The 26,540-nt window shown below is 38.8% G+C and overlaps 1 protein-coding gene and 1 long non-coding RNA gene across 2 annotated transcripts in view; one reads left to right on the forward strand and one right to left on the reverse strand.

The window, feature by feature from the left end:
• Positions 1 to 26,540, reverse strand: part of LOC135088629 (uncharacterized) — a 92,259-nt gene that overhangs the window by 11,161 nt on the left and 54,558 nt on the right. The gene's annotated exons all lie outside the window — the stretch shown is intronic.
• Positions 85 to 25,678, forward strand: LOC135088620 (polyamine-transporting ATPase 13A3-like). The gene is made up of 21 exons (XM_063983530.1): positions 85 to 276; positions 2,237 to 2,464; positions 2,587 to 2,815; positions 3,251 to 3,455; positions 3,880 to 4,093; positions 4,386 to 4,516; positions 4,629 to 4,811; positions 5,270 to 5,458; positions 5,743 to 5,955; positions 6,494 to 6,628; positions 7,306 to 7,419; positions 7,740 to 8,013; positions 8,294 to 8,421; positions 8,538 to 8,661; positions 9,096 to 9,257; positions 9,869 to 10,023; positions 10,735 to 10,899; positions 21,034 to 21,092; positions 22,000 to 22,148; positions 22,738 to 22,925; positions 24,001 to 25,678. Exons 1-21 carry the CDS (start codon positions 252 to 254, stop codon positions 24,133 to 24,135), a joined length of 3,405 nt encoding a protein of 1,134 aa, XP_063839600.1. The 5' UTR covers positions 85 to 251; the 3' UTR covers positions 24,136 to 25,678.

Raw genomic sequence — 26,540 nt, forward strand, 5'->3', positions numbered from 1 at the left:
CCATATACAATTTTAAAAAAACTACGATCGTGTCTTTGGTACGTACCTACCTTTTAAATTAAAAGTTCAATCTGTCATTCTGTTTCATTCGTGTGATGTGAGCAGTGCGGTTTCATTTTGTGAAATCTTAATAAAATAATCAATGCGATGAGGTAGCACCGGTTAATACATAATTTAATCAACATCTAAGTAATATGCCTTAAGGCTTTTGTGTTATTCGAGGTCAATAAGTTTTTACGGCAGTATCGAACATGAACAATGCCATCGTCGCCTGTGGTAAGTTACATGCACTTGATTAAATACCTTGTGACTCACATTCTGTGAAATTAACAATCTTTGCGAAATAAATAACAACAAATTAACTATTTAAAACTATCATTAATAGTTGTGAACAAACAATAAACTTAATTTATAATCTTCATTTAATGTTCCAATATCATGGTTATAACATTGTCTTTAAATCGTGTAAAATTGTATTGAATACCATTTTTTAATGATATCAGTGGCCTGAAAATTATTGTTTTTTTCCCTAATTTTTTTAAATGGTTTAAGTATCAAAGCTTTTTTATTTAAATATCATGTCAATAATTGTAATTTTTTAACATTATTTTGTGTTCAAAATAGTATTTTTATTCATAGATTAATTTTATTATGTTATTGTAAAATATTTCCCATTATTTTATTTTTATTTTTTATTTTATTTATTAGGACAACCAACAAGACAAACACACATACATGGAATTACTATAACTTCTTATTATATTCCTATTGCACTATTTTTTGCACTACTTATACATTTTGAAAATAATTACTGTGCACATAAAACTATCTATGTTGGTGTTCACTTAATGGTAATATTCCACAATTTAAAGTTGACCAAACGTTATGCAATGCAATCATACTAAATTGGAATCAATTGACCAGTGACCGCCCAATTTCATTAAAGACCCTTCTGCTTGCTTGATTCACAGACAAATGATTTGTGACATGGATTGTAATACTTAACTGTTACCATATCATCTGCTACATTTATTTGCACTGTGCATAATTTAATACCCAATCATTTATGTTTCACCTATTTTTGTTTTGAATAATTTAAAAAATACGCTTTGCCGGGGGTCCTGTTGGGGTAAAAACAAACACACAAATTATACTATACATTTTATATTACCTTTTTCATGTAATTATTGTAATTTTTTTAATAGTATTTCATTGTGTGCTTATTTTTACTAATATGGAAATGGCATATGTGTTTGCTAATACTTATTGCACCACCTTGTTTTGATAAATTTTCTTTTCACATAATAATATGGGATGTTGTGATGTTGAATATGCTTTAAATCATTTTTTGTTATCAGTTTTGCAGTTATTTACAATAGTTTTGTCCTTTGTCTGTTTGTTTATCTGATGTCATTTATAATTACTAATTCATATGTTTAAGATCAGTAGAAATTTTTTGTATTTGTACACAGCATTTCCTGTGGCTCTGCTGATGATGAGTGTATTTTGGTTTTATAAAAGTCCCGTTAGAATTATACTTAAAATAAAAAAAAATCAATACATTTTCCTTCAAGAACGTCTTACAAATACAAACACATTTTTAACTGATTGGTTAAGAGGTGATATTGCACTGATGGATTGCCTGAGTCTGAACTAAAAGATTAAATTAGTTATTTCTAGTGTAAAAATATGTTAATATTGTTAACTGTCTAGGTAAGCCATAATATAATGCTTGTATTATTCCTATGCCTGTGCTGGCATGATATAGGGTTGCCAGGTGTCCGGCTTTAGCCGCTTTAGCCGGACATTTTTGGTTTTTTAGGGGCTTGTCCTTTTCATTAAAAGATAATAGCTATGACGCTAATATTGAAAAAAGTATGTTCCGGCTTTTAGGGTAAAATGACCGGCCAAATGAAGCACAGAGTCCGGCTTTTGTGTTTTTGGACCTGGCAACCCTAGGCATGAAGGGCTGTATACTGAACTGAACCTGCAATCACCATAATAGTTCAGTGATTGAAGATTGAAGAATCTTAGATTAAAATCAGACAGGAAAAAAGCCAGGTTTTCCTTAAGATTTACCACATAAAAGTTTTAAGGAAAAAGTTAAGCAAATATAATAGAAATTCTGTATTGATAGACTAACTATTAATTTGTTATACTTATGCAAACACAATGCAATCACCATATTCCAACAGTGACCTCCGGTTTTGTGTGTAGACCTTTTCTGTATTTTCAGACGAATATGAAGTCATTGGTGAAGGGCAATGGCAGACTTTAGAGAACAGTGGTGATGAGCAAGTTATCAAAATATATGGCTTCAAATATTCCAAAGTTAGAGCCATCATATTCCACAGCACATGCATTTTACTATGTGGACTGCCATATTTTGCTCTCTCCTACTATCAATCCTACAACAGACTCAAATACATAAAATGCAGTTTGAAAACGGCTGAATACATTTGTGGTAAGTGTAAAATTAGATGATATATTTACCTTGAAGTTTTGGCACAGATTCTGTGAATGTTGCTTTAACGACGATTGCCCGTTTCTAAGCGAATTTCCTATTATTCACTATTTCTTTTTTAGTTACCGACGCCGATGGCTTGTTCAAAATAGAAGAAGTAAAAGAAATTGACCTGAACCTTTCGAACCAAAAAGACAATAAGTTGCGATTTTTTATTTATCAACACACCCGCTTCATTTGGATGCACGAACAAGGAACTTTCATCAATGTTTTGGCGCTTAACGAGAAGCTTACTCTCAGTTTGTTGATGGAAGGTGCAAATGGTATAAACAAACGTCAGCAAAATGAATTGTGAGTAATTATATCTTTATTGGGAAATTACTAAAATCATAATTTAAAAAAAATGAGAACTTAACATTTCGTAATGATGTTTTATATGTATTTTTTTTAAAAGATTATTAGAAATTTGTATTGCACAAATTACTAATAGTCCCGTTAACCCCTCGTGATAAGCTAAATAAGCTTGTGTTACGAGTGGGCTCAATCAAGTGGTATAGTCAAACTGTAGTTAAAGTACAGCTTTTAACTGTGTGTTATCTACTTTATTCATATTCATTGAACTCCATGGATATAATGGTTATATTGTGTGGCCACTGCTGCCAGCCGTAATAAATAAAATTGGTCAGAATATTGATAAGGACATTGATTTAAAATTTTAATAATGTAATCAGATGCAAACTAGTATTTGTGGCGGGGTATGGATAGTTATTTAATTTATATTTTCAGGATCAAGTTATATGGAACCAATTCAGTGGAAGTTGAAGTTAAAAGCTACTGGACACTGTTTGTGGATGAAGTCTTCAACCCGTTTTATTTGTTCCAAGTATTTTCCATAATCCTCTGGTCACTGGATGAATACTATCAATATGCATCATGCGTTTTCTTATTGTCTACTATATCTTGCATGATGGCATTATACCAGACAAAACAGGTTAGTGGAATACCAATGAATTGATGAAGTCACAAAATGGTAATAAATAAGACTATCCTAGACATTCCTTAAGCCTAGGTGCAGACTATTGTTTTTTCGTCGGCCGATAGCTTAGTCGGGTAGTTAATCAGTATGGACATGTATGGAAGTGCGCTCATTACGCCGATTTCGTATCGGCCGACTCTACAAATTAGAATCGGGCCCAACTATCGGCCAACTAATAGTCGGTGGTCTGCGCCTAGGCTCATACCAAAAAATAAGTTGAAAATTCTAAACTATGCTTTTTAAAAGACCAAACAAACGTTTTCTGGCAAACGCGGTTCTACACGTTTTACTGACAAAGCTAGCTTTGTGATTGGATCACATGGTTAAAATTATGGTTATCATTGTTAATTTTGAGTCTTATAACCTATTTTCTTTTCAGATGAGCATCAACTTGCACAAAATGGCGGGCTCTACGAGCGCGTTCACCGTGACAGTTCTGCGTCCGTCACGCGGCACGCGCGAGGAGTGCGTCGTCAACGCCAGTCGGCTGGTGCCTGGTGATGTGCTGGTGTTGCCACCTGACGGCTGCGTCATGCCCTGCGACGCCATGATGCTGACGGGAAACGTCATTGTCAACGAAAGCATGCTCACTGGTAGGCTAGGACACGTTTAGGCAAACACATTGATAAGCAAAATAAACTAACCGTGCTGCGGAAACCGCGCGAGTGGCGGTAGGAAGCTTGAATAGTGACGTAACTCACTTCTGCTGGAACATATTTTAGGCTACGGGAGGCCAAAGTAAGACATAATAAATCGCCTCCAAAATAGTTTTTTTTTTGCCCTGTTTATACATAGAGAAATGTTGCGTGCCCCAGAAAAAATAGTTAAAGCCACCTTCCTGTGTCTTATCTTAGACGCCCTTTCTTATTTTTAATTTTTTTACAGGTGAAAGTGTACCTGTAATGAAGGGTCCCCCTTGCGCGACGGCGGAGGTATACTCAACCGAGTTACACAAAAGATATACACTATTTGCTGGCACGCACGTCATCCAAACGCGATTCTATGGCAATAATCAGGTTAATGCCACTTCTATGAATTCTATAATACTATTTTAAAGGTCTACTGCATAACTCAGACACAGTTATGCGTTGATCTTTACTGTTGTATCTAATCAAATTTTTTTTTTAGGTTCTAGCAAAAGTTGTCCGAACAGGCTTTTACACGGCGAAGGGAGAACTCATCAAGAGCATTCTGTTCCCCAAACAATTGGGCTTCCAGTTCTATAATGACGCAGTGAAATTCGTCATGTTCATGTTCTGTATTGCCGCTGTTGGGATGGCCTATTCTATTTGGCTGTATGTTTTAAGAGGGGTTAGTATTTCACAATTAAATACGTACTTTATCTACACTAATTTTATAAAGAGGAAAGATTTGGTTTATAAGGCTCGGAAAGTATTGAACTGATTTAAAAAATCCTTACACCATTAGAATGATTATATTTAAGTAAATACCTTTTTCTTGAAAAGTAACCTAACGTTTGAATATTCTTGACTAGCTTTCCGCCCGCGGCTTCGCCCGCGTGGAATTTTTTCTGTCACAGAAAAACTTTATCGCGCGCGTCCCTGTTTCAAAAACCGGGATAAAAACTATCCTATGTCCTTTCCCGGGACTCAAACTGTCTGTATGCCAAATTTCATCAAAATCGTTTCAGTGGTTTAGGCGTGAAAGCAAGACAGACAGAGTTACTTTCGCATTTATAATATTAGTATAGATGTCATTCATCATAATTGGGTCCTTTGCTTACTGATTAACTGTTTTTTCTCTCATAGAGTCCAGTCGGCACAATAATCCTTCGAACACTCGACATCATAACAATCGTGGTCCCGCCAGCCTTGCCGGCCGCCATGACAGCTGGCATAGTGTACAGCCAACAGCGCCTGCGCAAAAACAAGATATTCTGTGTGTCCCCGCCCCGGATTATCATGTGTGGGAAATTGCAAGTCATGTGCTTTGACAAGGTAAAACATCCTATTTATTTATTTAGGTACAGCAACAGAATACAAATTAGTTTTTACAAATAATTTAGATAACAAAAAGTACATCAAATAAATTTGCACTCCAGTTATATACTATTATTTAAAATCCCCTCCAAAAACATCATATTGTCCCTTTGAATGAAAAAAGAAAACTTTTCCTTCAATTATTTTCATAAATACGTAATTCAAATATAACGGAAAACAAATAAATGCCTACACTTAAAGTAATACACTTTTTTTCTTAATTAATTTAAATATTTTTTTAGACTGGAACCCTAACCGAAGATGGCTTGGATTTTTACTCAGTAATACCAGTGCAAGCCGAAGAGAAGTTTGGCCAGTGTGTGGTGGACGTCAACAACTTGCCAGCTAAAAGCCCTCTGGTCCAAGCCCTTGCCTCTTGCCACTCGCTCACCAGCATTCAAGGACAACTAAAGGGAGATCCGCTTGACCTGAAAATGTTCGAATTCACGCAATGGGTAAGATTTACATGGATGATCAACTAACTATTCTTATAAATCGAAAATAACATATACATACATACATAATATGACAGGACAAACTGTCATCCGCTTTGCACTGGAGGGAAGTCGAACCTTTCTTCCTATGTTCTTCTATTTCATTTCGTTGCGGGTCCAATGACATGTCACAGAACGAAATCCATGCGGGCGAAGCCGCCTCCAAAAGCTAGTTTTACAAAAACTATTCAAGTTTGACGAGACAGATTACTCATTTATTGTGGTCATTCGTTTTACCTCAAACAAAATCATTCGGGTAATTCCATTCTTAGAATAGATTATGCTATTTGCTTAGAAAAAACGAAGTGAGTCATGCGTTTATTTGTATTGCGGTGACGGTGATCGTCTCCAAACAAGGGTGTTGCACATTCTTGCCTGCTGCTCACATTGATTTATCACCGTAAAACATTTCCTTATCTGATTGCTTCAAAATTGCGCGATAACAGATAAACTACGTAACTGTAATAATCAAAGCGTAATGGTTGCGCTATCTCGACAGGTACTCGAGGAGCCGGGGCCCGAGAACACTCGGTTCGACAACCTGACGCCCGCTATAGTGAAGCCGGCCACCTCCCAGGATGCTGACTTACAGAATGTGGACTATGACCCGTTTACTATGGAGGTTCCTTATGAGGTAACAATAATACAAGTTACAAAATTTTACTACAACATTTCTAAGGCGATCGCTGATTTCTTTTTGTGTACCTTTGAGTCAAATATTGATAATTTCTGGGATACGTATATGGTGTGTCCCTTTCAGAACAGACTCCGTCTGTGAGTCCCTCTACATTAAATTTTATTACATAAAATTGGTAGTTTCATATCGAAAATTGGTTTCTTATAAAAAAATTGGTAGTTTCAAGCTGCATAAGATTCAATTAATTCTTTTGTCATTAGGCTTGATTTCCTTTTAAGCGGACGTCGGCGACGCGTATGAATATAATCATCTGCCGCTCACGACGGCGTTGCAGTGCGGTGCTTCATAGACCTAGGGCGTAGTGTGAGTTTACGTCAAACGCATTCGATATCGACTGCGTTAAAAAATATATGCAGATTAGTTCTTGAAAGTTTCCACTAGGGGCGCTGTATAATCTGGCATACATTTAATGACACTTTTTTATGCAGTAGATATCGAATGCGTTTGAAGTAAACTCACACTACGTCCCCTAGTGTATTTGTACGCGGCGCCGACATCGAGAAAATCAAGCCTTAAAATTACCCAATTCTTTTTGTTATTTCTAGGAATATTTGTCTGAAAACTCCGAAAGGAAAATGTGAACATGTGTAACCATGATTTCCCGTAATGTGTAGATCGGTCTGCTGCGGCGTTTCCACTTCTCGTCGTCCCAACAGTCGATGGGCGTCATCGCTCGAGTCCTCGGGCAGCCGCAAATGGTGTACTTCGTCAAGGGTGCACCGGAAAAGGTAATCATTAAAAGAACAAAATTCCACGTATAATCCGTGCCAAAATAGACTCCAGTTTCGTAATATGAAATGGGATAAAAATCGGCTGAAACAGAGAACTGCCCGTGTCCACAATGAATCCCTAATTTTTAAGTGACTCCTATGGCAACACAACATGAATTTTATTTTCAAAGGAGTCGCTTAAAAATTAGGGATTTATGGTGTAAACGGGCATTAATGTCTCAGTGATCATAACCCTATTTCACATTACAGCCAAAGAAGTACTAATAAAAAAAAATGTTACTCAAATTACTTATATTATATTTGAATTACCTTTTTAGGTTGCCAGTATGTGTAAGCCCGAATCCCTGCCCGAGAACTTTAGTTCTGTGTTAAACGAATACACGTCAAACGGGTTTCGTGTAATCGGCCTCGCCCACAAAAAGCTGGACCGCAAAATGAAGTGGGTGGACGCTCAAAGGATCAAAAGGGAGGCGCTTGAGTGCGAAATGAGTTTCCTAGGCTTTCTAGTCATGCAAAATAGCCTGAAACCAGAGACCACTCAAGTTATTAGAGAACTGCACGATGCAGGAATCAAGCAGATAATGGTGACTGGTGAGTTATTTACTAAACAATAATGTTTCATGACACATCCCATGAAGTCTTGTAGAAGACAAGCTTGCTGGAATTCTCTATTGAACTTGTCAATGCGCCATTTTAGCGATTCACATTGATTAGTTTTGACATATACAATTTTTGTGCAAATCAATAAAAAAATATAAGGCTACAATTAGAATTAGGTTTTGTAGTTTATATTGCTGCATGAGATATTTTCTGGGATTAATATTTCAGTAATCTTGTGACTAAGTCCTAATTTTTCTTTCTTTAATTTTAGGGGACAACATAATGACGGCAATGTCGGTAGCGCGGGGTTGTTATATGGTTCAGCCGCACCAAAAGCTGGTTTTGATCACAGTCGGACATCAGCAAACTGACCATTCTAGACCACCTCTCAACATGGAGGTATATTTATTTAATGTTTTTGAATAATCGCTAACAGATGTCTTATTAGTTGTATCAATTTAATTTAATAAAGTTTTGTTTTTGCAATGTTTCTTTATGTAATGATTTTCTGTCAGGTGGTTGGTGAAGGCTGCCCCCCAAAAATGTCTATGGATGCGTATGTTCTCGCGATGGAAGGCAAAACCTGGACTGTTATTAGGGCCCATTATCCTGAACTCTTACCGGCTGTGTTGAGCAAAGGTGAGTTGCATCTAATCAAATACCTAAATAAATATGAATCATCATCAAGCCATTTATTTAGTTTCAACTGCAGGAGTTCGGCAGTCTAACTTTCCTCTACTAGCCTCTTATTTTTTTCTAGAAATAGTAATTTTGCCTACACTCACGCAACAGTTTGGGGTGGCCTGATATTCGCATAACTATGATATTTTAAATATATTCAAAGCCGGCAACGCAACTGTAACTCCCCCGAAGCTACAGGTATCTATGAGCGGCGGTAATCACTTATCATCAGGCCATCCGTTTGCTCGTTTGATTTGAAATTGTTTTGCGGAAATTACTAATAGTCCCGTTAGCCCCTCGTACTAAGCTAAATATGGATCTTGAGTTATCGAATTTCGAGCGTAGTAAATGTTCAAAGTAAACAGTTTGAAGTTTTCATAATCTTTGTTTAGGTCTGGTATTCGGGCGCTTCGGGCCGGATCAAAAGACCCAACTCATCACGGCGCTGCAGGGCGAGGGTCTCATCGTGGGCATGTGCGGCGACGGCGCCAACGACTGCGGCGCGCTCAAGGCCGCGCACGTCGGCATCTCGCTCTCCGAGGCCGACGCGTCAGGTGAGCGAGCAAGATGGCATGAGCCTTGCGATAAGACGGCGATTCTTAGGTCCGGACTCCGGACTCCAAAGCTAATACGAGATAGCGGAGCGGAGTGGAATAGAATTTTGTTATTTAAACCTCGACTTCACTCCAGCTGTGCCTTGACGTGTAGTGACACTGCACAGCTTCGGTTAATACACCTTAGCTGAAAAAACTACGGAACCCTAAAAAATAAACATACCAATCGAATTGAATTCTCTCCTTTTGTTAAAGTCGATTAAAAACATTTACGTCTACGTTTTGGAAATCTCCGCACATCTCCGCTTTGGTGAAGTCTGGGCTAGTCGAATGATAGTTTAACTTTCCCTGGTACAAACTGTGCCTTCATTGGTTGAGTTTTTATTACTTTTTATTGCCGGTTGTTGTAGATCCTATCTGCGCAAGAGTTGCAGTGGTGGGAACTCGATGTGGAAGTTTGTTTGTTTTGTTTGTAAGAAAATTAGTTACCACCACTACTATATCTTTCTAAAGTGTACAGCTATTTCCAAGGAACGTTGAACGGTCTTCAGCCAATAAATCCGAAAGAAGTTCAAAAACATCGTCTCTAAATGACAACTTTTTGTTTGCAGTGGCTGCGCCGTTCACGTCTCAAGTGCAGAACATCAGCTGCGTCAAGCTTTTGGCGCTGGAAGGCCGGTGTGCTCTCAGCACGTCCTTCGCCATATTCAAGTATATGGCTCTCTATTCGCTTATACAGTTCTTCTCTATTCTCATTTTGTATAATGTAAGTATGAAATTATTATTATTTTTTGAGTTTAAGGCTAAGAAATCACGAAGCGATTTTCACCCGCGCCCGCCGCGGTGTATAGGAACAACGGGCAACGTACCGCGTATGTCACGGGCGTAAAACGCGTCTTGTAATGTGCTTTTACTTATTTCTTATCTGCATTCTACAGTTAAGTTGCACAAGTGCGGGTAAAAACTGCTTCATGAGTTCTGAACCTTATAGTAAGGTCCGGTTTCCACCAAGGTGGAACGGAGTGGAATAGGGCTGAGAAATGTTTTGAATAACCAATCAGATTTCATTCTTTCAATTCCATTAAATCTGAAAGACATCTGATTTGTTGTTCCAAACATTTCTCCGCTACGCTCCGCCTTGGTAGAAATCGGGCGTAACTTTGCTCAATTCGTGGCTAAGTAAATACAGAGTAAATACAAATGAATAGGTCATCTTCATAGAAACGCACCGAGCGCGGTTTGATGTGAACGCGAGAATATACGTATGCGGCGCGCACGCACACACTGACAAAATTCGGCGTACCTCACCGCTAAACTTTGTCAGTGTGTGCGTGCGCGCCGCATACGTGTTGGCGCGCTCACATACAAACCGCGCCCGTGCGTTCCTATGAAGATGACCTACTCATTTGTATTTACTCTGGTACATAAGTGTAACGGTTAAAGAGAGCGATCAGCTAATGTTTATTTTCTTGGTCAGTTCTACTCCATCCTGGGCAACAACCAGTTCCTGTACATCGACCTGGTGCTGACGACGCTGCTGGCTCTCTCGCTCGGGCGCGCGCGGCCCGGGCCCGTGCTCACGCGCCGCTCCCCGCCCGTGTCGCTCGTCGCGCTGCCCAGCATCCTGCCGCTCATCCTGCAGGTTAGATCCTGGACATCTGAGGCCCGGTTCCCACTACGCCGGAACGGCAAAACTCCCGGAAGGGCTAGTGGATGTTTTGTCATCATTTGAATCATTCTGGGAGTGGGTAGTCAATGCGAAAAAACGCTCAACGGTTGGAATGTGCAGGTGTCAAAATGTCCATACGGACCGGCTGTTAGTGTGACAAAAAGTATGAACGTCGAAATGAGCAATGGTTAAAATGATCTGAAGTTAAAATGTCTTCGGGTTTATTCAAACAAGCGTCTGACCCCCTTACTAATAAAAAGTTACACAGTTGTTGAACACTGTTTTAAAATGACATTTCCATGCTAAACGTCACTTTAAAACACTGTTTAACGAGCGTGTAAGTTTTATTAGTAAGGGGGTTATTGTATAATAGCTAACGTGAACACGTGTTTAAATGCATCAAGGTAAAAATGTCCAAAAAATCTTTATTGGCTGGACTACAAGAACATTGAACATTTTGACATTTAATTTTATTAATTAAATCATGAGCACAATATATCAGTTGATCATTTTATCTATCACACCTGTAAGATGTGGTGTCAAAGTAAGACTGATGTCAAGATGTCAGACAACTACGCCGTATCAACCGCTGATGGGATTTATTGAAAGACGTGTTTTAGCTGCCGAATGCTTTATTGCACGTCTTTCAATAAATCCCATCAGCGGTTGATACGGCGTAGTTGTCTGACATCTTGACATCAGTCTTACTTTGACACCACATCTTACATTGGTCCTTCGAGAGTTTGATCTATCGCGCGAGGAGTTCAAATTCGGGACATTTCGGCGATAGAATACTTTGCTGAACTTTGCGTTACGGGAGTGACTCGTGTACGTGGCTTAGTAAAGTATACCAGTGACACGTGTACTATACAGTGCATTTGACAATTTGACATTTTGAGTGTGCAATCCTTCGGGAGAGGGGTTGAATACATCGTGACAAGCAGGGTAGCTTCGCCATCAGTTGCGAGGCGCATGACATTGACATCAGAGCGGCATACCACGTCTGCAGTCGTCGAGCACGTCGACACCACGGGACGGAGCGTGCAACCAGCTACGGTAATCAGCATCGCCAAGGTATCAGCAGCCGCAGTGACAGCAGCATACACAAGTAAGACTGTTCCATATTATTATTTTTAACTGATCATTGACTACAATGGAGGCTATTATCGCCAAACAACAGGAACTTATTACGTCAATTGAAAAAGTTAATTCAAACTTCAAAAAAGATTCAGGTGACAGAAAGACAGCAGAATATATCGCTAAGAGGTTAGAGGCATTAGATGTACATTGGAAAGATTTCCAAAATAATCACGAGTATCTTATGACAGCAGTAGATCAATCCCACGATTATTACACAAAAGGGGTGTTTAATCGAGTACGGGAATATTATCATAGCACTAGAAACTTAATTGCTAACTTTGAGCCAAAAGTTGGTACTTCTGACACAAAATGTTTCACTTCTGAGCAAACTGAATCTACATCTTTGTTGAAAAAACTTATGAGTCAACAAAGAACAAATTTTAAGGCATTTATAAGGCAAATCAACTATTGTGTACTAGATGAATTAGAGGAAAAGTGGGAGATAGAGGACGAATTGAGAAGCATTCAAGCCCGTTGGGAAACTATTGATAAATTACATTGGCTTTAGATTGACAACTTGTTAGAGGAGGCGGATCATGGTTATGAGGAGGAGTATAATGAAAATGACATTAGGTACAGAACTAAAGCGACAATTGAATCAAAAGTTGTCTTCTAATGCTCATCTTAAGGAATCCACACCAAAGATGGAGATTCCTACATTTACTGGCAATTATACTCAATGGCCTACTTTTTATGACCTTTTTAAGGAAGCCATTCACTTCAATAACACCTTAAGCAAGTCACAGAAAATGCAGCACCTGAAGAGCAAGGTGAAAGGTGAAGCTGAGCGTCTTATTCAGCATCTGCATATTTCGGCTGACAATTATGACACAGCTTGGGACATTCTTTGCCTACGCTATAACAATAAACAATTGCTATTCACTAAACAGATCGAGGTATTCCTAAATCAGCCATCGATTCAAAAGCAAACTTCATATGAGATCAGGAAGTTGCATGACATCAGCAAAGAATGCTTTCATGCCATTGACAACCTGGGGATTGACACGTACACTTGGGGTCCACTTCTTGCTCACCTGCTATGCAAGAAGCTAGATAGTGATACCTATCGAGATTACCAAGAGTCGAGGAAAAAACCGAGAGAATTAGCAGACTTAGGCGAACTAATGACGTTTTTAGAAACTAAATTTACAGCTTTAGAACCTATAGCTAAACCACAACAACAGAATATGACTAACAAAAATGACAAAACTGACTATAATAAACTAAATAAGTCCTTTTCTAACTCTAAAAAACCTACATTTACAAGGGCATATCATACAAATTTCAAATCATTTAAATATCCTTTATGTAATTTTGACCATGCGCTATACAATTGCAAAAAATTTATTAGTATGACACCGGATGCAAAACTTGACATTGTTGCGAAATATAACGTATGCAATAACTGCTTATTTAAACACGAATTAGGTATTTGTAAATCAGTAAATCGGTGCAGAAATTGCAACGCTGCACATAACACACTACTGCACGATGCTATTTGTAACACTAATAAGCCATCGACCTCAACAAATAATATTTCATCATCTCGCCCTACAGGGCAACCACAAAAGAATGCAAATCATGTTGACAGTGAGAGTGATGAAATGTTATTAACAACAGTACAGATAGGGGTGAAGGCTTATGACGGTTCGTATATGACATTAAATGCTCTGTTAGACCAAGGGTCACAAATCACCTTGATCACGGAGAATGCAGTACAACGTTTAGGCTTACGCCGTCAACAAGTCAACGCATCCATTTGTGGAGTGGGTATTGCGGCTAAAAAAGGCAGAGGGAAAGTGACATTGGATTGTAAATCTATTTATGACAATTATGAGTTCGTTACAGAGGCCCTCATTATGTCTAAGGTCGTCAATAATTTGCCAAATACATCATTATCGAACATAGAATATTCTTATTTACAAAATATTCAATTAGCCGATCCAAAGTATCACATTTCAAAGCCAATAGACATTTTACTTGACGTCAAAGTTTACTCGGAAATAATCATGAGTGGATTGTTACGAGGTAAACCAAATGAACCTATCGCCCAGCAAACCAAGTTGGGATGGATATTGTCTGGAAACGTATCTTCCACGTTCAATTGTCATGTTGTAACTAATAACGTTGAAGATATGTCCAGATTTTGGGAGATAGAGGAAGTGACAGATAACGTAAGTGGGTTGACAGAACGAGAACAGTGGTGTGAGGACTTTTATGTATCCACCACAAGGAGATTACAGAACGGGCAGTACGAAGTACGGCTGCCTATGACAGATAAGTTTGACGAACGTCTTGGTGCTTCCAAACCAAAAGCCATGGCACAGTTCAGGCAATTGGAGTCCAGACTGTTAAAAAATGAACATTTGAATGACAATTATAAACTGTTTATGCACGAATATGTGTCTTTGGGGCACATGAAACAATGCATAAATAAAACAGAGCCAAGTTGCTTTTTACCACATCATGACATTCATAAACAAGAATCCACAACGACAAAGTTACGTGTGGTATTCAATGCGTCAGCTAAAACTCAATCAGGATACAGTTTAAATGACCTGATGGAGTGCGGACCTAAATTACATAGTGACATTCAGAGCCTGCTTTTAAACTGGAGAACATTCAGATTCGTTTATTCAGCAGACTGTGAAAAGATGTACCGCATGATACTGGTCCATGAAAGTGATCAACATCTTCAAAAGATCGTATGGAGAGATCACCCACAGGATCCCATTAAAGAGTATCAGCTATGTACTTTGACATATGGGACTAAGTCAGCCCCATTCTTAGCATTACGAACTATGAAACAGCTTGCAAATGACGAAGCCGAGAGGTACCCGTTAGCATCACAAGTTTTATTGAACAACGTGTATGTAGACGATCTTTTGGCAGGTCATAACCAACTTGACATAGCAAAGCAAACACAGTTGCAATTAATTGACATGTTACAAGGTGCTGGAATCAACTTACGAAAGTGGTCCAGCAACTCATCAGAGCTACTAGAGCACCTATCTGATGAACAACTAAACCCAAGTGTGGTAAACTTTAAACATGCAGAGTCTACAACAACATTAGGGCTTAGATGGGAACCGACTACGGACTCGTTTAAGTTCCGAAGTAAACTTGATCATGACATTGACATGAATGTGACAAAGTACACAAAACGCATGATGCTATCCGATATCTCCAAACTATTTGACCCTTTGGGATGGTTGTCGCCAATCACTATCAAGGCGAAATTACTGTTTCAAGGTGCATGGTCGTCGGGGATTGGTTGGGATGACGTCATAGCGGATGACATACAAATCGAGTGGGGAAAGCTGAGAGATGACTTAAAAAACATTGACAAGTTCGAAATACCTAGATGGATTGGAAATACGGAAAGGCCTATTCAATTACATGGGTTTTCGGACGCATCAGAAAAGGCTTTAGCATGTTCAGTATATGTTAAGTCTATAGATGACAATGGTCAAGTGATCATTAGGTTACTTGCCGCCAAAACAAAACTTGCACCAATCAAAAAGCCAGTCAGCTTACCACGTCTAGAACTCTGTGCATCCGTATTGTTGACAAAATTAGTACAGAAAATTATGACATCAATACCTACAAATATTCAATTACAAATATACGGATACACAGACAGCATGGTGGTTATTGGGTGGTTGCAAGGTGACATTACGCGTTGGAAGACGTTTGTTGCCAATCGCGTAAAGCAAATAACTGACGTCATGCCAGCATCTTGCTGGAGACACACAAAGTCCGAGGATAATGCGGCGGACTGTGCCACGAGAGGAATAGCACCTTCCCAGCTTACCAACAACTCATTGTGGTGGGAAGGCCCTGCATGGCTTAAAAATGACATCGTGCCGGAGATGAAAATATGTGAAACTCCGAAAATTGACATGAAACGTAAACAAGCGCTGTCAGTTCAATTAATGGCATCGCCCACTGTGCTTGACATCGTAAATAAGCATAGTTCATTGACACACTCCGTCCGAGTCATATGTTGGGTGTCACGTTTCATTGCGCGCACTCGACGCTCTGACGTAGTGAGAAGCGAACACCTTACCTCAGATGAAATGCGAGCGGCGCTTCAGCTGATAGTGAAGGCCGTACAAGCGCAGCATTTCAGCGAGGACATCTTACGACTCAAGGCCAAACAAAACCTTAAGCCAAAGAGTTCTATATTGACATTAAACCCATTTCTGGATGACAATGACATTTTGAGAGTTGGGGGAAGACTACAACAGTCAAAGTTATCATATGACAATAAGCATCCTATACTTATGCCCCATGACTCACACTTGACGCGTCTCATCATCGGCGAAGCCCACAAGGCCACGCTGCATGGTGGTGCATCGCTAACATTAGCCCACTGTCGTAACATGTACTGGATCGTAAGTGGCACCAGAGCGGTAAAAAAGCAAATAAGACAATGCACGAAGTGTCAGCGGTTTAACACACAAGGGCAGCATCAGCTGATGGCCGATCTACCCAAGCCGAGAGTGACACCGTCTAAGCCTTTTACCCACACAGGCGTCGATTTTACAGGCTTTGTCGATGTAAAAGCAAATAAAGGGAGGGGTGTAAAAACACTCAAGGGCTACATAGCCGTCTTTGTTTGCTTTTCCACGAAAGCTGTACATTTAGAGCTCGTCGCTGACTTAAGTTCTGCATCATTCCTTGCAGCATTCAAGCGAATGTGTGCCCGTCGCGAAGTACCTAAACATATGTATTCTGACAACGGTACAAATTTTGTCGGCGCAGCTAAAGTCCTGACAAACGAGTTTAAAGAAGCATTGAAAGTAATCAATACTGAGTGCTTAAGTGACATAAACGACATGGGCGTGACATGGCACTTCAATGCCCCAGCCTGGCCTAGTGCTGGAGGTCTATGGGAGGCTGCTGTAAAAAGCGTCAAATTTCACCTCAAGCGGGTAATAGGAGAACAAAAATTGACATTTGACGAATTTTACACACTATTGACACAGATAGAGGCGTGCTTGAATTCAAGGCCGTTGTTTGCTCTGTCTGAAAATATCGAAGATGACATTATGACACCAGGTCACTTCTTGATCGGTGGACCGTTGCTAGCAGCACCACTATCTGATCCTGAAGAGCCCATGACTACGCATACTCGTTGGCAGTTGATCGAAAAAATGCGTAAGTCATTTTGGCATAAATGGTCAGCTGAGTACTTGCATCATCTGCAAAAACGCACTAAGTGGCATCTGGGCAGACCTAACTTACAAATTAATGACATTGTGTTGGTTAACGAGGACAACATGCCACCATCCAAGTGGGCATTGGCAAAAATTGTTGATGTTCATCCTGGTAGTGATGGGAATGTTCGCGTAGTGACATTAAAAACGAAAAATGGGATGATAAAACGCCCCATTGTTAAATTGGCACCACTCCCTGTGCGACAAGAATGTGACAGTGACAATCATGACTCGATTAAGACTGACAGAAACGATGACAGCAAAACTACGTCACAAACTCAAAGTCGTAGTAGGAGAGCCAGGAAAAGGCCTAACCTTTTAGTAGCAGCACTCTTGTTGCTTATGACATTCATAACGCCGACTGTTCAACAAATGAGTAACGTTACGACGATAGGGACTGACACTACTTTATACTTTGACAAAGTAGCTGACATGAGAGTAGTACAGGAGCAGTGGAAGATGATCGTCTTCTACAACATGACAAATTATTGGCAAAGCATGGCTGACATCAACAAATACGTAGAACACTTAAAAATAATTTGCCAAGATGACATAACTTTTAAACCTATACTCTCACAATTTGACCACGAATTAAACGAAATGACACATTATAATGACTTACTACAGACAAAAGCGACTAATCGTGTTAAAAGAGGTTTAGTTAATGCGATTGGGAATATAGCTAATTCATTGTTTGGAGTACTTGATGACAAATTTGCTGAGCAGTACGAGAAAGATATTGAAGCCGTAAGAAACACGGAAAAACATCTGTTCAAAATGTTGAAAAACCAAACTTCGATACTGGAAGCTGAAAACAATATTTTGAAACGAAATGAAGTCGTCATGAATCAACATTTTTCATACATCAATCAGCTGTTAAAGAATCTGTCCCAAGAAGTGAATGACGTCAAATTAGCTAATGCACATCATCTCAAAATGTTCTACACTATAACTACAGCTTTATCTACTGATGTCATCATTTCCAACCTGAGACGTATTCAAGAAACACTTATTGACACCATAACAAACATCTACCATGGGCAACTTGACATACATCTGATATCACCGAGTCAACTGCAGAATCAGCTAAACATAATATCAGGCCAATTACAAGGGGAATTGGTTATACCTACTGACAACATAAGAGATTTGTATCAACTCCTACAAGTCCACGTAAAAGTGACACAAAGGTATTTAATTATAGAGATCAAAATACCACTTCTGAGTCATGATTTGTTCGAGCTTAATAAAATAATCCCTATTCCATGGATAAAGTCTGACAGAACTGTTTACAACATCCCATCTACCACTTACATTGCCTTTAACATGAAAAAGGATTTAATAATGCCTATAAATGACAATGACATGGATTCATGCATAAAATTCAAAAACTCAAAATTATTATGCTATGAAACTCATCCCATATACAATGTGCACTTTGATCAATCATTATGTGAATTGAGATTGTTCACAAGTAACAATAAACAAACTTACTGCCGTTCAGAGATAAGACAATGTACCGACAGGTGGATGAAATTACAATCGTCTGGCGCGTGGCTATACTCGTGTTGCCGAGAATGCTCAGTTCGCATTTTGTGCCCAGCTGGACTCGAGACTAAGTACCTACAAGGGAACGGGGTCATTGATATCGGCCAAGGCTGCGTTCTAAAAGGTGACATATTTACAATACATGCTCAACATGACTACTACAATGAAATGTACATACATAAGGACATTGACATACCGGTCCTGCCTAAATATACCTCATCTCTTAACGATATGATAAACACCTCCATGAACGAAAAGGTGCTAGATAACCTGGAGAATCATGATCAGTTATTTGATGAAATAAACAAAAGAATAGAAGTGCTGAAATCGCAAGATTTACAACTGCTACAGAACAGCAGTGTCACACACTATTCTACTATTTACGCTATACTGGCGATGCTGATAGTCGTCGTCGTCATTTACATCGGCTGCAAACTGAAGGGCCGGTGCGTGTTGGCGAGCTGGCGGGACAGAGGCGCGCAGGAAGAGCGCCCTGTCATCCTCGAGTTGCGAAACAGCCAGGGTGTCAGTGCCAGTGCTAATAGTGTCAGTGCAGTGCATGATAGTGAACAAAGGTCGAACACAATAGTGTCGATGGGACGTGACATGAGTGGATCCGTGTTAAGTGTGGATAGGGCCACTTCTCCAACTATGACAAGAACAATTAAATTTGATAATTTACCTAAACCATAAATACCTTATTAATTATGCAATTAATTTTATGTGTTGGTTTTTAAACTCTCTTTTTTAACTTTCTTCTTTTATTTTTATTTTATGTGTTTTTGACATTTTTTGTAGTTGGCAATATGTACGAGTCAACTCGCACATTTTTTATTACTAAGTAATTTATTGTTAACTTGCATTTTATTCATGCACTTCGGCCAGCTACGCCTGACCTACATTTGGGACTTTGTTAGTTCTAACATTTTTATAATCAGTGCAATAAAGCATTCGGCAGCTAAAACACGTCTTTCAATAAATCCCATCAGCGGTTGATACGGCGTAGTTGTCTGACATCTTGACATCAGTCTTACTTTGACACCACATCTTACATTGTTTATTTGCTTTTACTTGTATTGTTGTACTTGTATTTTGTGATGTGTACCATTTGTCACTAAACCATTGTAACCATGGTAATAATGTACATTTTGACACTGGGACTTTTTGACGTTCATACTTTTTGCCACACTGACAGCCGGTCCGTATGGACATTTTGACACCTGCACATTCCAACCGTTGAGCGGTTTTTCGCATTGACTACCCACTCCCAGAATGATTTGAATCACCGGACCGGAGCAGTGTGAACGAGTTCGTCCGGCATCTGTCCTTCGCCCGCCTCGCCCGTGCTCCTCTCGGCTCGCATATTTTGATGAAAGTAAACTGACTAGACTTTCTTGTGGGATCCGGCATCCGGCGTAATGTGATCCGTGCACAGAGCGGGTGCGATATGCAGTGTTGCCACCTCGGATTTTATTAAAGCGCTAGATTTATTACAAACTGAAATGCGAACGACTTTTATTCGCGGAAAATATACAAGCGAATGTTTTATAAGCATAAGCTACAAATTCCGGAACGATGGCGGGTTTTCCTTTCAAAAACGTGTTCAATTCCATATTGAAATACTGAAAATCCACTAAAAACCACCAAAAAAATTTAACGCTAGGTAATGAAAATATACCACCAAGAGCCTTGACAAAGCGCCAATTCTGGTGGTGTAAACCACCAAGGTGACAACACTGGCCAAGAGTTTCCTCGTTCCTGTTTCTTCGCGTGCACTGCTCATATGCTGCCCGCGCGAGTTTTAGTGGTGACCCTGCGCGAGTTTTAGTGGAGTATAATAATAATAATAATAATAATATCCTTGGACATTTTACACTGCGCTTCTAGTCCCAAACTAAGCAAAGCTTGTTCTATGGGTACTAGACAACGGATATAAACATACTTAAATACTTTTTTTTTTTGTAAATACATACTTATTATACATAGAAAACACCTCGAGTATGTCCAAATATTTTAGTAATCTTTGTCCAATTGACCAATGTCCAGTGACCAGATGACAGTTCTGGAGAAAGTATCAGGTTGACGTGCGCAGCATTACAGGCTTATGTTATTGTAACGTAAACTAACGTTATTTTACGTTAAAAAAAATAACGTTATAAATGCAAGTTGAGTAATAGTGTTTAATCTTTTCCTCCAGGTATCGTTGGTGCTAGTCATGCAGCTGGCACCGATCTACCTGCTCTACGCGCAGCCTTGGTGAGTGCCGAAATATCCTAATGACGTTAGACGTCGTAGTCGTATTTATTTTCGTTTGTTTGTCGTATACCTCGAAATCAAAAAATCCTTGTAGCTTTTCACCTATTCGCATTTCGCCGCGATATCAAAATTTCTGAATAGATTTTTATTCTTGTAGTATAATTTTTGATCGCTAATTACAATTGTCTAAAAATTCATAGTAGATTTACTTTCCTGCCTGTCTTCACTGTAGTCGCTTTTCACCTTGATAGATATTTGTTTGTAATGCGTTATTCTGTTCGTTAGTCTGATTAAAACTCGAGAACGGCTGGGCCGATTGAGACAATTTTGGTGTTAAAATGTTTGTCGTAGTCCAGGGTAGGTCTGAACGGTGAGCAAATAAGGAAAGATTTGCTTATTTATTACATATTGCTACTGTTATAAAATCTATTCAAAATATATGCGGCTTAATAAATAGGCTATTGATAATACATGCTACATCAAAATTTGCTACTGTTGTAAAAATCTGTTAAAAATATGTGCTAGTAACATAATATACTACCGATATTACACGCTACAACAAAAAACGCTATCACGGTGAAATGCGAATAGGTGAAAAGCTACAAGGATTTTTTGATTTCGGGGTATACGACTAACAAACGTTTATTTTAAGCTTTATTGCACATAATATTAGCCTATTAGGTTCTTACTATACGTAACTTTTCTATTACATATTATCCCCTTTACTAATAAAAAGTTACACAGTTATTGAACACTGCTTTAAAGTGACATTTCCATACAAAACGTCACTTTAAAACACTGTTCAACGAGCGTGTAAGTTTTATAAGTACCCCCCGTACGTCATCAAGACTCGATCTGCACGTTGATTTTATATTAGGTCACTGACATTATTTTTCTTTTTTTCTAGGTTTGTGCCAGTCGTTGGGGGTCCAGAAGTGGAAGAAGTTAGATGCTGGGAGAACACAGTGATATTTATAATTTCATCGTTCCAGTATTTGATAATGGCGTGCGTGTACGCTAAAGGATGGCCGTTCCGTCAGCCTTTCTTTAATAATTGTAAGTTTTCTTATCTTTTAACAGCTTGTTTAATTTGACAGAAAAACCACTAGGATATCATTAATTTTTAACTGATTACTAATCAAACTGATTACTAATAAAAAAACTGATTACTGATCGTGAAACTGCTTCCCGAGCGCTCTTTCAAACGGTACCAATAATAGGTTACAGAATAAACTGGATCTATCCGAAAATTCAATGTTTCCAGCTTCCATACATTTGGTACAGTCGCGTAGGTAAACTAAAAAAATATCGTAAAACTGGAAACATTGAATAATCGAGTAAGATCACTTATCGTTTCCACCCTGTTTATTCAACAGTGGACGTCCCGTCTTAAATGATGATGATGAGGACTAATGAGGGCTATCGTTTTTATACTTAACAGTTGGCACCCCTGGCGATTGACAGGACCTTACTCTACAGTGGCGCCATCTTGATGAGTGCAAATGCGATAGTCCTCCTACCACTTTAGCGCTCACCAGTTGGTGCCACTGTCTTCGCTACTAGCAAGTGGCAGGACCTTACTCTACAGTGGCGCTAACTGGTGAGCGCTAAAACGATAGCCCTCATTGAATTGTTTCGTTCACAGACGCAATGGTGATAACATTGCTGAGCCAGGCCGTGTTCGTGGTGATGCTTCTTCTGTGCCCGTGGCAGTGGGCGGCGCGCCAGATGGAGGTGGTGGAGGCGGCGCCCGGCAACGCGCCGCAGACCATGTTCCGCGTCTACCTGCTCATCATACCCGTCATACACCTTATCTTGGCTATAGGGATAGAGGTGAGATACAAAACAAGTGAAGTTCGACATTATAGTTTACATTTCTTTTTTGAACCATTGAAAATTTTAATAATAGAAATAGAAGTCAGGCTATTAGACGATTATCACACTGCACCGCGCTCCGCCGCGGTCCGTGTGATTACATATAAAAAATCCCGCGCGCAGACGCGTTGTCAGTGTGTTGTGCCGCGCGTGTTTTCTATACAAACTGAGGTACTTTCATACAAAGATTAAATCTGTCGTCTCGCGTACCGCCCGCGGCGGAGCGTGGTGCAGTGTGATAATCGCCTTACTTATTTTGTTTGGAATAAGATATCGGCACCGGATTTGATAGGAAAAATTAAAGAACCCATTGCTTTCTTGTTTTCTTTTTCATTTAACCATTCAATTGAAGCGACAATACTCGAACGGTGAAAGTGTTGGACTGTCCGACTTGTGATCCGAGGAACGCGGGTTGAGCGATTATGGGAAACCCACTCGTAACACAAGCACATTTAGTTTACCAGTACCGAGAGGGGTGAACGGGATTATTAGTAACTAACTTTCTGCCCGCGGCTTCGCCCGCGTGGAATTTTGTCTGTCACAGAAAAACTGTATCGCGCGCGTCCCTGTTTCAAAAATCGGGATAAAAACTATCCTATGTCCTTTCCCAGGACTCAAACTATATGCGAAATTTCATTAAAATCTGTTCAGTGTTTTAGGCGTGAAAGCAAGACAGACAGAGTTACTTTCGCATTTATAATATCTACTATATAAAAATAAGTCGGGTTTTCCTCCCTGACGCTATAACTCCAGAACGCACGAACCGATTTCCACGGTTTTGTATTCGTTGGAAAGGTCTCGGGCTCCGTGAGGTTTATAGCAAAGAAAATTCGGGAAAAGGGGGTAAAACAGGATCCACGCGTACGAAGTCGCGGGCGGCCGCTAGTTAGTAGTATAAATGTGTATTTACAAATTGCTAAAATTAAAAAAATTGTCATGACGCGCCGAGCGTCCTACACAAATTGTTTTAAATAACTCTGTATTCAACTCACTCGAGCTGCATATCGAAGCTACATCTCATTTCTATCCGCAGGCAACACTATCGGACACCGAGAAGTTCCGAACTCTGTTCAAAATGGTGCGACGGCGCTGCGCCGACGTCGAGGAGCCGCCGCTCGAGGCCGCCTGCCCGCTGTGGGCGCCGCGCGAGCCCGCGCACGTCTGCTGACTGGTACGAGGCACTTTACGAGACGAACGGCTCTTACGGCTCTGGGCCCGATTCTGAGACGTCAGTACTTGTAATAAAGTCCACTATAGCTTACTTCTTGATGTAATGGGACGGTGACTACCATTGAGGTCGCAATCGGGGATTGGATACCAACTCAACAGGCAAATGAAATTATTTTCTGTGAAATTACCAGGGTTCGAAAGGATAATTATCGTGATAGTAACCGATGGATAATTAAATTATCGGTTGATAAAAACAAAAAAAATGCGCACGTGAAAATGACCAGTATTCGAAGTTTTCGAACGTGTATTTCCGCACTTGCGTCTAGTGGTGGGCGTTAATCTACATAGATAGTTGTATATAAAACCTATCTATTTAGCTCCAAAATGTAATATTTCTTATAAATCCGATATTTATCATGAAGCGTAATTATCTTGATAATTTCGCACCCTGGAAATTACGCATGTTTGAAGTCCTGAAGCTCCTGTTTTCTAATGGCAACTGACCAAAAAATTAATAACAAACCAGCTTTTGATAAATAATTTAATTTCGACGTTATGATTTTTGGAGTCCAATCCCCAATTTATATGTCGTGACCTAATCCGTCACAGCAAACTTGAGGCTGACGTGACTCAATTGGATCGGATTTTGGCCAATTGAATCTTGGAACTGTTATAACTATATTAAGAAATGGCGCCAACCAAATCATAGAAGTCTCAAAGATAGGTATACGTATTAATTGGTGCTGTCCTATTTTATAGAAGGAAAGATATAGACTGACTTTAGACATGGAAAATATCTTGGAATCGGGCCCTATAAGTTGACGACAAATTAATATGCTTGGCAATGTGTTATAGAGTAATCTAAGCTATTCTATTGTACCAGTTTTAACTTAAAACTTTCCTAATCTTCCCAAAGAATGATCATTTTCTAAGAAAAAATATACTTAGCACGTTTTTAAAAATTTAGTTTAGAATAAAAACTGTTACAACAGAATTCACATTTATTATCATTTGAGCAATACTGTTGGCATGTAAGTAACACATTGTCAAATATATTCATTATTTATACACACCGTAACGACATTCAATGGAAAATGTAGGAAGAATGTCTCTAAGAATATGGGATAACCCTTATTCGCTACCTAATACGAGGCAGTATCATCTAGTGATATGTGTGATTAGTGAGATAGTTTTAGACGATTGATCGCCGCCAAGCAACTTAATGTGACCAAAAATATGTGTTAGTGAATATGTCATGTCATCTATAGGAAAATAAATCTCGCAACCTACCAGTGTACACATGCTTCTAAACAATGTAACATTCGTTGTCGATTTCGTTTCTATTACATTTTTTACTGTAACGTAAAGTGTTCATGAAATTAAATATGTCAATAATGTTACTTGTCTAGAAATATTGTTTAGCTCATGCCGTAACTAGCAATCAATTTTATTGTAACATTGATCATTCAATCAATTGTAACATTGATAATTATTTACCAACGTGTTGTTAACTGGTAAATATTGCAGGTATTATGTTTGCACTGCTATAGTCTTTTTCACGTAAGATGATCCGTATGACACTTCAAGGTTATCCATATTACGCATACTACATATGCAGAATATTTTTGAAAAAATATTTGTATTTTATTAGCAATATAATAAAAAAAAAATTACTAGTCTTGAAATAATATAGTAAAATCTGAGTCTATTGATTATATTTTAATCAAATACGATGTAAAAATATTTTTTATTTAATGTTCGCAATGTGTGAAACGGAATAGATTTAGTGCTGGGGTATTTGTTCTATAACAAAATCGATTATTTTCGCGGTTCATTAATCGATTGCAGTGAATACTTAGTTATTTAAAACATCACAAAAATCAACAATATTTTTCGATTGTTGACTTTAATAAACGCATTGAAAATAAATTAATAGTATTTAATTTAAAGAAACAGAACCAGTACTTTTTAGGAATCGTTTTTTGAACACGAAGTCCATGAAATTTGAATATTATCAATAAAAAATTGTTAAAATAATATTTGTAATTACAAAAAAACATGTTTTTTGTTAAATAACACCTGTACAAAATATTTCTCTAAAAGTAGGTTTTACTAACTCTTAAAAAAATCGATAGATAAATCGCTATGGTTTAGTTATGTGACATCTCTATAACTTTCAAACTCGAAACGTCATACGAATCATCTTAGGTGAAAAGGACTATAGACAACTGTCACATAGCACTTATAATTTTAATTTAACAATGCAATTTGTACAATTAAATAGTAAACTTAAGACTTAAACAAGATACTTACTAAACAATTCTACTTAGTTTTTTACCAGTGTTGATGAAATAGAAAATGGTTCAAACATTGGCATGCTACTTACGAGGCGAGGTCTACCAT

The sequence above is a fragment of the Ostrinia nubilalis genome, chromosome 4 (assembly GCF_963855985.1).
Source record: "Ostrinia nubilalis chromosome 4, ilOstNubi1.1, whole genome shotgun sequence".
Classification (NCBI taxonomy): Eukaryota; Metazoa; Arthropoda; class Insecta; order Lepidoptera; family Crambidae; genus Ostrinia; species Ostrinia nubilalis.

Excerpts from the sequence above, each read along its gene's own strand:
- LOC135088620 (XM_063983530.1), top strand. The coding sequence starts at position 252 with ATGAACAATGCCATCGTCGCCTGTG. Across the intron at positions 2,465-2,586 it reads AACGGCTGAATACATTTGTG|TTACCGACGCCGATGGCTTG; the intron begins GTAAGTGTAAAA and ends TTTCTTTTTTAG. Across the intron at positions 21,093-21,999 it reads CTGCTCTACGCGCAGCCTTG|GTTTGTGCCAGTCGTTGGGG; the intron begins GTGAGTGCCGAA and ends CTTTTTTTCTAG.